The sequence below is a fragment of the Lagopus leucura genome, unplaced genomic scaffold (genome assembly GCF_019238085.1).
Source record: "Lagopus leucura isolate 7727_CA_CO unplaced genomic scaffold, USGS_WTPT01 Super-Scaffold_100054, whole genome shotgun sequence".
Taxonomy (NCBI): domain Eukaryota; kingdom Metazoa; phylum Chordata; class Aves; order Galliformes; family Phasianidae; genus Lagopus; species Lagopus leucura.
In genome coordinates this window covers 514,714-527,518 of record NW_024962300.1, presented here as the reverse complement: position 1 = coordinate 527,518, position 12,805 = coordinate 514,714, and the positions used below count along the sequence as shown (strand labels likewise).

General features: G+C 50.5%; 1 protein-coding gene across 1 annotated transcript in view; it reads right to left on the bottom strand.

Moving 5' to 3' along the window:
• HYDIN (HYDIN axonemal central pair apparatus protein) overlaps nucleotides 1–12,805 on the bottom strand; it is a 116,780-nt gene that overhangs the window by 54,560 nt on the left and 49,415 nt on the right. The window contains exons 12-18 of the mRNA XM_042886119.1: nucleotides 12,069–12,187; nucleotides 10,707–10,930; nucleotides 7,878–7,945; nucleotides 5,697–5,932; nucleotides 4,251–4,351; nucleotides 2,890–3,025; nucleotides 2,137–2,301 (exon numbers count right to left, since the gene is read on the bottom strand). Of these exons, the coding sequence (XP_042742053.1) occupies nucleotides 2,137–2,301; nucleotides 2,890–3,025; nucleotides 4,251–4,351; nucleotides 5,697–5,932; nucleotides 7,878–7,945; nucleotides 10,707–10,930; nucleotides 12,069–12,187 (1,049 nt within the window). The remainder of the gene's footprint in view (nucleotides 1–2,136; nucleotides 2,302–2,889; nucleotides 3,026–4,250; nucleotides 4,352–5,696; nucleotides 5,933–7,877; nucleotides 7,946–10,706; nucleotides 10,931–12,068; nucleotides 12,188–12,805) is intronic.

Sequence of the window (12,805 nt, the reverse complement as noted above, 5' to 3'; positions counted from 1 at the left end):
CAACAAGACTCGGATGCACAAACCTCCCACGCTGACAAGATGCTGTGTGATTCACCAGAAGGCACAGAGCGGGATTCAGCCACAAGAAAAACATAATGTAAAACCTTTAATGATGTCTGACAGAGGGAAATGGCATTGACAGCTGTCAGAACCACTCCTCCACCTCAGCCAGCGCTCTCCTCTTGATAGGAGGCGACTGTGTGCAGTAAGAACCAGAAATCATGCAGGGAGGCTGTACCTCAAAACCGGAGCTGGTTGAGGAAGGAGGAGCTAGAAAACAGTTTGGCACCACTTAGAGCGTGTGCTAGCATATGTCCTCACCAACAGGGGGCTCGTATTAAAAGAACCCTTCATCCATAGACTTCTTGGAAGAGGCAAGAAGATCCCAGTTCAGTAGAGCTGGAAGCACAGTGACGCAGGCAGAGGGAGCTGTTTGAGGACCCACCTGAGGCTATAAAGACTTGATACCAACACCAGAAGGCATGACTCAAGATGACAACAGCAAGTTCCTATTTGATTTTGTGGGAACGCACTGTGGTTGCTCCAGTGGGGCCAGATCTGTACGCCATGTTGCACTGGGCTAAGATATGCCATCAGTGCAGCATGTATGCGGAGAAATGGAGCCTGATCTCTTCAAGATCCCTTCCAGCCCGAGTCACAGTATGGGACAGTGAATCAACACTCACACTATAGGGCAGTCCTACAGAAAATGCAGGAACCTAGCCTGATGGCAAGAAACTCCCTTCTTATTCAACAACTGGAGCGTAAATGATGCTCATTGCTGATTAGCTTAATGGCCACACATGAGTTCAGTCCTGTGCCAAGCACTGCTGTAGGGTCAGCGAGGGTTCTCCAGCTGAAATTCTCACCATTTGGGCAAAAGAACAACAAATTCATTTCCAAGCAAGAAATTTAAAAGTTTCTTGAATTTGCTGAAACAAATGGTTAACCCAAGGGTAACAGCTCTGCAAGAACGCTGTAGTTAAAAAAGAAGCTAACAGCAAAACCACTGGGTCGTTCTAACAGGGAGAAACTCTCATCTTTTAGGGAAGTGTGCCTTGTATTTACAAGAAAACATTCTGCCAAATGTCAGGTTTTGCTGCAAAATTTGCCTTCTTGCACTGCCTGCCCTTCCTGTTGACTGGTTTACACCACAAACGCCTGGGTTGAAACGTTCAGCAGCATCTAGGGGATTTAGCAGCATCACTTCCATTCATTTTAATGAGAACTTAAATCCCTCAAACAGCTTTCAAAATGTCAACCTTCCTTTCTGTTACAGAAAGCTTAAGGTTCCCAGCAACCCTCTGACATCCAACTTCACGCTCAGAGGGATGACGAGACATTTTAGTGTAGCTGCTTCAAAGTTAATATCATTTTAAATTAAAGTTTAATTAGCTAAATTCGTTCTAGATCTCAGCTAGGTGAAGCCAGGACACTACGCAAGACTTTTTTGCCTATATTTTGTTATTGCTCTTGTGTATGTGTGGCTACGAATAACAAATTTTAGGAGGTTTTAGTCCAGGAAGAGTTTCCCTCATCCATTCCCAAGCTTGGTAGAAAAACACCTCTCTCTGTGTGAGATGTGAGGAGTGCAGATGCCATGAGCAATACCATCAACCCTTCATTCCATGCTCACACCAGTTTTATGTGGCAAGCCTGCCCATAGCTGGGTTTGGATCAGTGAGTTCCATGGTGGAAAGGTGGAGGTCATCAGAAACATTTGGGACTGGGTCAGCGCTGTCCCTTTGCTTGGGAAACTCTGGCTGTATCACTCCTGTGCTCCTTTGGGCCTGAGCTATAGCAAAGCCATATGAGCACATCCAGCTCGCTTTTCCTGCATTGCTTCCTGTAAATGCACCATCTCTGGGGACACAGCCTGGTGCAGTGAGGAGCTCCTGTCACCTCCTTCGCCCCCAGGACAAACAAACACTCCCAGGCACGTGGCAGCATCTGGCCCATGCCCACACTCTCCCCATCCAAGCTGCCGTGATTTCGGCACCGCACGCAGCCCACGAGCACCCAGCAAAGCAAAGGTTTGGCTTCCTGCCGCCCCAGCCATCCTGGCTCATTCACCCACGGAAATCCTCAGCGTGCCCCACCAACCTGAGCCACGCAAAGGGCACCTCTGGGACTCACCAGCGGGGATCCCTCTCTCCCAAACACCGCGACCGAAGCCACCGTCAGCCGCTCGCCCATCGCCCGGGCCTGCAGTGTCACCGGCACCTGCACTGAGCTGTGGGGCTGGATGATCCCGCAGGGCGCGGGGCTGGAGTACTGCACAGCAGCACCCTCCTGATGCTCCTAGGTGGGACAAACAGCTTCTAACCATTTTGGAGGGATATTTCATAGCATCACAGAATCACAGAATGGCCTGGGGTTGCAAAGCACCACAACGCTCACCCAGTTCCAACCCCCTGCTGTGTGCAGGTCACCAACCAGCAGCCCAGGCTGCCCAGAGCCACATCCAGCCTGGCCTCCAATGCCTGCAGGGATGGGGCATCCACAGCCTCCTTGGGCAACCTGTTCCAGTTCCTTACCACCCCCTGTGTGAAAAACTTCCTCCTAATATCCAACCTAAACCTCCCCTGTCTCAGTTTAAAACCATTCCCCCTTGTCCTGTCCCTCCAATGCATCGACTGCACCGCTCAGCTTGGTGCCATCTGCAAACTTGCTGAGGCTGCACTCGATGCCATCGTCTGTCATTGATGAAGATGTTGAAGAGCACCGGTCCCAAGACCGACCCCTGAGGTGACCAGCCTGTACCCTGACATGCTTGAGTCACCGAGCCAAGGAGCTTAAAGAGCCCCCACAGGAGAAAGCAGAAAGGAACAAAGCAAGAGAGCTGGAGCCCCTTGGGAAGGTTTGGGGAGAGGAGGAGCAGAGGCAGACCTGGGGCAGGAGCGCGTAGCAGCCAGGAACGTCGCCGTCGTTCACCAGGGTCAGCGCCCGCTGGTAGGGGTGCTGGAGGAAGCAGCGCCCAAAGGGCACCACGGGGCTGAGCGCCCGCAGACGGGGAACCACGCATCTAGGATAGAGATGGACAGAGGGGAGTTAGGGACGCCGAGGGAGGGCAGAATTGGTTCATTTGTTGAGTCCTTGGAGGCACCTCCTGCTCAGGAGGCTCACGAAGATGCGTGGCACATAACTTTGCACTTTGGTTAAAAAAGAAAAAACAACTCCCTTTCCTTCCATACCCTGGTCTCCCTTGCCCCCAAATTTGGCCATTTGTCACAGCCACCGAGGGCAGGAACCATCATCCTGTTCTGGGTCTTTTCCTAGCTTCTGTGGTCACCTTGTTCCTTCACTCCATGGGCTTGTAACTACCCATTCTCTTCCCATTTGCACTCATTTTACAGGAGATAAAAGAGAGATAAGTGAGATAAAAGCATGGAGGGAGCATTTCTGACCCACAGCCTCAAAAATACGACAAACCCACCTGGCTATTTCCACGGGCATCATCCTAAAATGCCAATGGCTTATCGATGGCTTACCATCATTACGGTTGCTGAGTACATTCAATTAATGAGGTATACAGGGTTATCTACATTCCTGCTGTAATTCAGCCAACCTTTAGCACAGCGCACCAGGACTGAATTTGGCTGAGACAAGGATAACTTTTGGCTCTAAACACAGAACCACAGAATGGTTTGAGTTGGAAGGGTCCCTTAAAGGCCATCTGGTCCAACTCCCCTGCAATGGACAGAGACACCCACAGCTCCATCAGGTGCTCAGAGCCTGGTCAGAAGAACAGGAAAGCGGAGAAATCTGAGCACTCCCTTCACATCAGGGACCGCTTTCCCCCTCCTCTCCCATCCTGCCCTTATCTTTTGCTCATCAATTCTGCCATGAGCCCTTCCCCATTTCATTACGCCTTCTTGACCCAGCGCAGACACCAGCCAGCAGCAGGTCCCAAGTGATGCCTATTGGTCACCATTCAGCACAAGCCCACCCTCCCCCTTGCAGGAAGATGACACTTTGGAAATACTCCTCAATGAACCACAGATCAAGCCAATCATGACTATAATTACTGTTCCCTTTAGAGAAACACTGAGGGCAGCGTCTGTTGGGCATACAAAATGCATTTTCCATACAAAATGCTTTGAAAACCCTGCTGTTCTCACAGCTGATTTAGCTCCAGCTGGGCAGAACAAGCTCATTAACTTTTGCTTCTTGTTTGGAGCTCGACCCAACAGCACACTGGTGGTGGAAGCCCCAGGACAGATGATGAGCTGCAAGGGAAGTTCCAATACCTGGCTGTAAGGAGAAGTGCCAGCACCTCCTTGCCAACACCGTCCACATCCACCACCAGTGCCATCTCGTACTGTTTCACCGTGTTGGAGCACAGGGTGACCTGGCAGAAGGGAACAACAGAATCATATCATGGCTTGGGTTGGAAAGGACACCAAGGACCATCAAGTTCCAGCCCCCCTGCCACAGGCAGGACCACCAACCTCCAGATTGGGTACTAGACCAGGCTGCCCAGGGCCCCATCCAACCTGGTCTTGAACACCTCCAGGGACAGAACAACAACATCCTCATCACTCCCTAAGGCCTGTGTCTGTGTGTGATACAAGCTGTACCACCTGGGATTGATGGGTGGGACAGAATCTTGCTGATGGTTGCTCCACCAACCTCAGATGTCAAAACTCATCAGGAGCTGTGGGCATTCCCAATCTAGAAATGTCCCATTGGGGACCAAATGGGCAAGGGACCAGAATCTGAGGACAACAAAGGTCCAGTCCCAAGGAATTCTCTTTAAGGCAATCTGTGTTTTAGCAACCCACAGGTCAAGAGAGACAGTCAGAAATAACAGGCAGGACAACTAATCCCAGACAGGCGCTAGGAGTGAGACATGCCCTTGGGCACAGGGTCCTCCATCCCACCATAAGGAAAGGGAGGATTTGGGCCTAATTTTATGCTGGTCCACGTACAGAAGACAAACACAAATCTGCTGATGATTGCCAAGTTGTTAAATACACTTTGCAGCTATCAAGGCTTGTGCAAACCAAGTTAAAGCACAAATAGACTAACTGCAGTACAACACCGTACAAAAACCAGACCCTTAATTTTAAACCTTATCTACAGTAGAAAAAAATCCAGGGGAAATCTGCTGGCTTGAACAGATGGAGTGCAGCTTTACAAGGGCAAAGTATGGCCCAGCAGGTGCTGCACAGCCTGTGGCTGCCACAGCTCTTCCTGTCCCCATTAGAGATCACTGCAGTCCGTGCAGCTCCTGCTTGGCAGGGAATTAGAAACAAAGCTAAGAAGAGCAGCAAACTTTTATGCAATGACTTCTCTCTAACAGCCATCTTCTGCCCACCGTAAATTAAAGAAGTGGTTCAAAGGAGCTCTCAAGAAGGAGCTGTTGAAGCTCCTGAGGGGGGCTATGGAGACGCTCAGAGGCTGGAGGACTTCTCCAATGTAGAAAGGCTAAGGGAGTTGGGCTTGTTGAGTGGTGAGAAGGCAAGGCTTTGAGGAAGACCTCACAGTGGCCTTCTAAAGCTAAAAGCTGTCAGTGCCCCTTTCCTGGAGGTTTCCCAAGGCCATTGGTGAGGCCTGGGCAGCCTGAGCTGGTGGGGGCACCCAGCCCACGGAACTGGATGGGCTTTGAGGTCCCTTCCAACCACGGCCATCCTTTGATTCTAACATAGCAGTGCTAAGCCCTCCCATGGTCAGCACAGTAGCACGCTCCACACCTGCACATCCTGTGTCCCCTGGGCACGAATGGTCCCCCTGCAGGGCATCACGGTGAATTCGGTGGGCTTGGGGTGAGCTGGAAGCCCCATCCTCCAGGAAAGATGAGTGTTGTCCAACACCTGGGCAGAGCTGCTCACGCTGGGGGCTCCGGAGCCGTCGCCAGGAACGCGGAGGCTGAACGTCATGGGCACCAAGGAGGTGTTGCTGAGGCGGCATGACAAGGTGTGGGGAAAGCCTATGAAAGTACGAATTTATGCCCAGTTACATCTCGATTCCTGCTGGGAATATCCTGTTAGAAAAGCCTGGGTTTGGAATCAGGCTGCCCATTACCACGGGCTTCTCTTTCTCTAACTGCAAGGAGCTCTGCCCCTATCCTTACACAGTGCCCGTTGCTTCTCATTTACTGCATTCATCCACACAGACCGAGTTGTTTATTCTGCAAATTCAAGCAATGAAATTCCACATCTCAGGCTGAACGTTATCTCAAACTCATGCAAACATCCCACACCTCCAACCCATCAGAGCAGCACGCTGCCACTGAGGAGCATCCACAGTAAGAATAAGGAAAGTATATGTAAAGAAAAAGAAAGGATTAAATTGGGAACTACAGCACTGTGCAAAACAGCATTCCAGCTACTCACTGCAAACCATGCCTTCCTCCACGTGGTTGTGCCCGTGCTGTCACACTGCTGTCTATTGCAGCACCTGCATTTATAATGTGCTCAGTGCACACACTGTGCTCTGCAGTCTCAAGGACAGAAGCAAGGTTCCTGTAGCTGATCACTGCAAATGCAACACTCCTGCGGTGTTTCCTTTCTATTAGCAGCTGAGGTTGGTGGCAGTTGGCATGGCAGCTAGGCACGCTAGCTCAGCTGCATCACTGGACCTTCCATTTCTACCACGGATCCCATCACAACTGGATTATCTATATGGACTAAGATCAGCCCCCAAAGAGCAGGTTGAGCACCAGCCAGCAGCAACTTTGGGCTGAGCTGCATTCACACAGGGCTGGCAAGGTAGCACAGGTCTTACAGGACACCTGCATGCAGCTGGAGCAGGAGCTCCTATGAAAGCACCTCCTATTTTGAGGCAAGCGGATTGAGCACATAACAACCCTCAGCCTGCTTTCAAGCCTGAATGCTTAAAACTGAGCAGAAAATATATTTTGCCTCAGCTAACAAATGGGGACAGGGCATCTACGCAGGCTTTGATCGCTACCTGTGCAGGTTTACATCAGCAGCTCAGTGCTGCCTGTCCACATGGAACAGTGGGCCCAGGCAGGGAAAAAAGACCAAATGCAGGGAGAACAGAGTGCATTCCTATCAGCAGTGCCAAGTGCCACCTCCAGAAGCAAGGAGGAGTGCAAAAGGGACAAACAGCCTGCCCAGGACTCAAACCTGCCAGACGCAGTGCAGTTAGAAGCGGCAAGAAATAGAAATGCCACCTTCTTCAGCTGGAAACACCGCATTAATAAACTCAGATTACATAGGATGAACCCTGTATTACATAACCGTATTTCTGCTGGGTGCGTTTCTTGTTTCATTTGCTCCGAAGGAAATAAAGTGAGAGATGGTGATGTAGGGAGAGGAGAAAGCAGCTCAAAAATGTACTGAGTTTTCTTAAAAAGTCTATGAAAAAAAAGCCAACATAAAACCAAACAGAGGCATCCTGGGAACACAATGATAATGGCCCTTCAATCAATTCACAATTGATTTCACATTTAAACTTCAGATCCTCTCAGTAAAAAGCCTTCTGTGAGGTTGAGCTGCGGCGTCCGAATCTGCATTTCAATGGGAGCTGTGGATGCTCAGGCAGGGGCTGTGCCAGCAGAGGGGCAGGAGCCCCATCTCTGGAAATGCTGGGTGATGTGGGTCCTCAAGGACAGCAGGGTGTCCTTACAGCACACTGATTTCTCCCATGAAAGTGACAGGGAAGAGCTGGCAAATGGTCCCAGCTCCCACCTCCTGGGCAATCCCAGCACGCAGACTTTCGTGTTCACTGTGCTCCTGAAGACTGGCAGCTTTGGGTTAAAACACAACACGTGTGTGATATTAACAGCACGATGCAGCTGAAGCAGCCAGCAGCCCCTGGTTTTAACACCCCAAGGGAGGGATGTGACAGATGCTCTTGTGTTAGCTTGCAACACGCAGGTTGGCAAACCAAACCCGGGGTGCACTCACCAAAGGGGACATCACCGAAGTGGAGGGAAGGTACATCAAAGTGGAAGGTTGGCCCGATGACACAGCCTCTGTTTGGACAAAGGACAGGCAGAGGGCATTGGTTGGTTAAAGGGAAGAGCAAGGGGTTTGGTTCTCATCGCCCCTGTGTTCAGTACGGCATCTGCGGTGGGTGCCCTGCCCCTGCAGATACCCACGGTCAGGCTGGATGGGGTTCTGAGCACCTGGAGGAGCTGTGGGTGTCCCTGTTTGTTGCAGGGAGTGGAAGCAGATGGCCTTTAAGGGTCCCTTCCAACCCAAACCATTCTATGAGTCCATGATCTGGGTGGACAGGAGGCAGCCAAAGGAGAGCCATCATCAGGCCTGGTAAGGACCCTGATGGCTCTGTGCCTCCATTTCTCCCATCCACACCACGAGAGCTCAGAGGTGTCCACACAAATGAAGTGGAATCACTATTTGAACCTGACTTTCCCCCTGCAAGTCTCCTCTTCTGGCTGGAACTGGCGTTTCCGTGGACTAGATGGACATCCTTTCCTCAAAGGACCTTGATCACAAGACACAGGATTTTAAGGCATGAATACAGGGAAGCCCCACACACCCACTGCTCACCACCAGAACAGCAAACATTCTTTACACTGGATAGCTGGACTGTAGAGAAAAGCATCCGCTCGTCACCAGGGCACCAGCAGACACATCCACAAGCACCGTGTGCCTTACACCACCAGGTGTGGGTGCCCTGAGCCCAGCTCACCTTCCTCCCTACCCTCACAGTCCAGCAGCCGGCTGCAGACTTCAAACGTCACCCACTGAAATCACCATCTGGAGCTGCACCACATCCATTCACTTATGTCATGGCTGGAGCCAATCAATACCTGCTGTCTTTTAATTATATTACAGAGAAAGTTGCTTTCTAGTTTTATCCACAGGACTGCCATCGTGCCTGTGTTGTACATGAGCCCAACAGGGGGGACCTGCCTCCATCTCTGGTCCTCCATTCTCTCCAACCCTTTCTAAATACCAAAGAAACAAGTGTTCAGGTTGGCATCCAAATAAGAATCTCCTGTGGGCTTAGGCATCTTTTGATCAGGTAATCAAAAAGAATGGACTTTCAGGCATTCCAACCCAAGGCTCACGTTTGATTCCTTGGAACTGAGTTAGATCCTGAGAATAATCCAGGTCCAAATCCCTGCTGCTTTTCAAGATCCCTCCCCAAGGACCTCACATAATCAGCCCTAACCTCTCAAGCCAGCCTGGCTTACTTGCAACAGACAATGCTTCCCATCACAGCCCATGCCAGGAGACGATGGAAAACTACTTCCAAGCCAGGCACAGCTGGGGATGATGCTGGGAGCTGCCAGGGACGAGCCTTGCCAGGCTTCCATTCCTGCTGAGTGAGCTGTGCCTGTGCTCAAGCTAAACCTAAGCAGCTGCCCAGAAGGCTCAGGCAAGCAGCCAACCCCAAGCAACTTGGGCAACAGCTGATAACAGTGCAGCTTGCAGGAAATAGAGGGAGGCAGTGGTTTGGACCACATTTTGTCTTACAGTAGCATTATTTAATGCGCGTGCATAGGAAGAGTGGGGTCAATGTGGAACAAGAGGGATAACATCAGGTGAGAGAGAAACCACATGAGCTCTCATCCTTGTTCCTTCCTTAGCAGCCCCGTGTCCCACCAGGCAGATCTCCCCCAAGAACTGAGAATTCTCTCCATGGAGAACTAAATCCAGGCCACAAATCCCCCTGAAGCAGAGGTGCACCTCGAGCTGGCATCTCAAAGGAGTTTTGGGGCTGGAGGGCGAAAGATAAGGGCTAGAGAGGGAACTTTGAACAAAAGGGGATCAAGGAGGCAGATGCCATCTCCAAGGAGTAGATTGCACTGGGAATTATACTGCAGAGGGGGATGTAACATCAGATGGGCTGCAAAGGAGCCACCATCCAGGAATCAGGAGTTCAAGCATTGGGGAGGAACAAAAGCAGGAAGGACAGCTCTGTTTGATTGAGAAACAAGGCCTGCACCGAGCTGAGGGAGGGACCACAAAGAGCTGACACTGGGAGTGAAGTTCTGGGAGCCAGTGGAGAAACCAAACCATTTCAATTAGTGGGGGAAAACCAGAAGGCAATGAAACCCATGGATAACCATCTTCTCAAGGAACGTGGCCATGGCAGGGCAAAGGCAGTGGGCACAAGACAATAAAATTGTATTCTACCTGTGATAAGCACGTCTTTCCAAGCAAAATCTGCCTTTGCTCAAGGAGAAAGCTGCTTATGCAATAACGTCCCATGACCAATTTTGGGGGGAGGGACAGAGGAGAATAAATTATTTGATTGTGAAATGTTCCCTCTTGATTTCCAAAAAAAGCAGCACTTTCCCTCCAAACACAAACCCAACGTAATTGTTCCTCTACCGGAGGTCAACAGACCTACTTACCGCTCTGCCAAAGTAATAACCTTGCTTTTTTTTTTTTAAATCAATTTTCCCCTACCTTATTGATAAATCAACTGCAGATTCCTTTCATTCCCTCATTACCCAGCCCAGCGGTAGGGCTCTCAAGAGTTATTGAGGAGGTACAGCCACCCCAAAGCTCTTCAACGCCAAGCATCGACTTTCCAGCCTCCACCACCACATCGCAGCCGATGGGAAGGACCACCTGGGACAAGCTTGCATAGCAGCCTGGTTCTGAGCATCATAAGTTGGAAAAGACCTCTTGGCTCATCCAGCCCAACCACCCACCTACCACCAATCCCCCCCGCATCCCTCAGTGCCATGTCTTCAAGGTTCCTGAACGCCTCCAGGGACGCTGGGATCGCCCCAAGGCATCAAGTGCCCACCTCACCTGACAGTCAAGGTGATGGGCTGGGGGCAGCCGTGCACGCTGACCCCAAACTCCTCGGTGAACTGCCCCAGGATGGTGGAGCAGAAGGAGATGTGGATGTGCTGCAGGCCCCCCGGTGGGACCAGGCCCTCGCGGGGAACGAAGGCAAAGCAGGAGCCCAGCGCTGTGCTTGGAGGCACCACGTGGAAGAGAGCATCGATGGCTCCTTTGTTAAACAGGACCGCCTGCAGCAGAGAGAAAAAAAGAAACGCTTGAGGAATCTTCCTACAAAAGGAACGAGCTGTTTTTTGCTAATTTCACAATTAACATCGCTAAGAGGCAGAAGATGCGGTGTGCTGCTGCCCAGTGGAAGCCAATGGAAATACAGCAAATTCTGCCTTTGGGTTTCTTCACGCCAAGCAGTGATGGTTCCATAGAAATAGAATGATTCTACACTTCTTATTATTTTCTTTTTAATCAGTTTATCAGTTCCTTGGGCCTTGCCCAACCAGCAGTGTGAGGAGAGGATGGGAGTGAGGTGCAGAACAACTTCACCCCTTCTCAAGAGCCACAGCCATCACCTAAGAGCTTACCATCACATCCAAAACAATAATTAAAAAGCCCATTGAGCTCCAGCTCTGTTGTGCTGGTCGCAGTGTGCCCACGCGTGCCTTGGCTGCATTGCTATGCCACCAAACCCACCTGCAGCAAATTAAGCCATCAATTGCTGCTGGGAGAAACGCTGCCATTTCCAGGCCCTTATCTATGCGTTTTGGATTTATTTTCCCTACCTTCTGCCCTTGCAAAATCTGCCAGGAGAACTGAGACAAAAGCATAGAAATGCCCTTTGCTTTTTAATTTTGCAGCTGCTGCTGCAGCTGGAAATATTCAGGTATTCAGATTGCACAATGGTGAGGTGAACTCTTAGCGAGCTGCCCTGAGCTGAGGTTTATCTCCAGTCCAGCTGCTTAGGACAGCACCGACTAACAGCATTGTTGACTTATTAATCTCTTCTCAAGTAAAGGAAATTATAAATTCATATAGCAAGAAGCAATAAGGAATCAGCATTAAAAATGCATAGAGAGCAAAATATTTTGGTAAGAAAACACCTCAATGTGTCCTTCCCTGCCACAGCGCCGCTTTTCAAAACATCTGGCATGATGCATTGCCTCATTTACTACCTCCCTTTGGTTGCTCTGCTTTCTTTCTTCTTTTTTGCAAGAGCCTGGATGCTGAATTTATGGCAATTTCCTCAGCCTCGTTTACAGAAATGCTTTGCAGTTTGTGCAAGCAGCGGAGCACCGAGAGGAGCACGGCGGGCAGCACTAAGCATTCGCAGCTCCTCTGCAGGGAACAGATCTCAGGTGGGTTCCCTCCACTCACCTCGTAGCTGTGGGCTGAGCCCACAAACACCTTCCCGATGTCCAGCTGGTCAAAGCTGAAGCGCAGCCGGGGCCCTTCTCCTTCCCCTCTGATGCGCAGGGGCAGCCTGGTCTCACGGCCTGGGGGGAATTTCCATCTCAATGCAGTGATTCCCTTTGTTACCCCAATACCTCAATTCCAATCCCCATCCCCGTGCTGGCTTGGGGCACAAAAAGCCTAAAACATGTCCCAAAAATGCCATCAAAATAGCCCCCAAAAGCCCCCAAATGGCCCCCAAACCACCTGCTGTCCTGTTCTGCCCTGTGTGAAGGTGAGGAGCACAAGGAGGAAGAGAAAGTCCAAGAGTTGTAGCTTCACACTAAAGTATTCCTATCCTTCAAAAAGGGGTAAAAAGCCCCAAATTGCCCCAAATTGCCCAAAAATGGACCTCAAAAAAGACCCAAATAGACATAAAGAGCCTCAAAATGGACACAAAAAGCCTCAAACGTGTCCCAAAAGTGCCATCAAAATGGCCCCCCAAAGCCCCCAAATGGCCCCAAAACCACCCCAAATGGACACAAAGAGACCCCAAAAAGGCTAAAAAGCCCCAAAAGGCCCCGAATTGCCCCAAAAAAGCTCCTAAACAGCCACAAAGAGCCTCAAACGTGCCCCAAAAATGCCATCAAAATGGCTCCCAAAAGCCCCAAAACCACCAAAATGGAGCCCAAAAATGTCCTAAATGGACACAAAGAGACCCC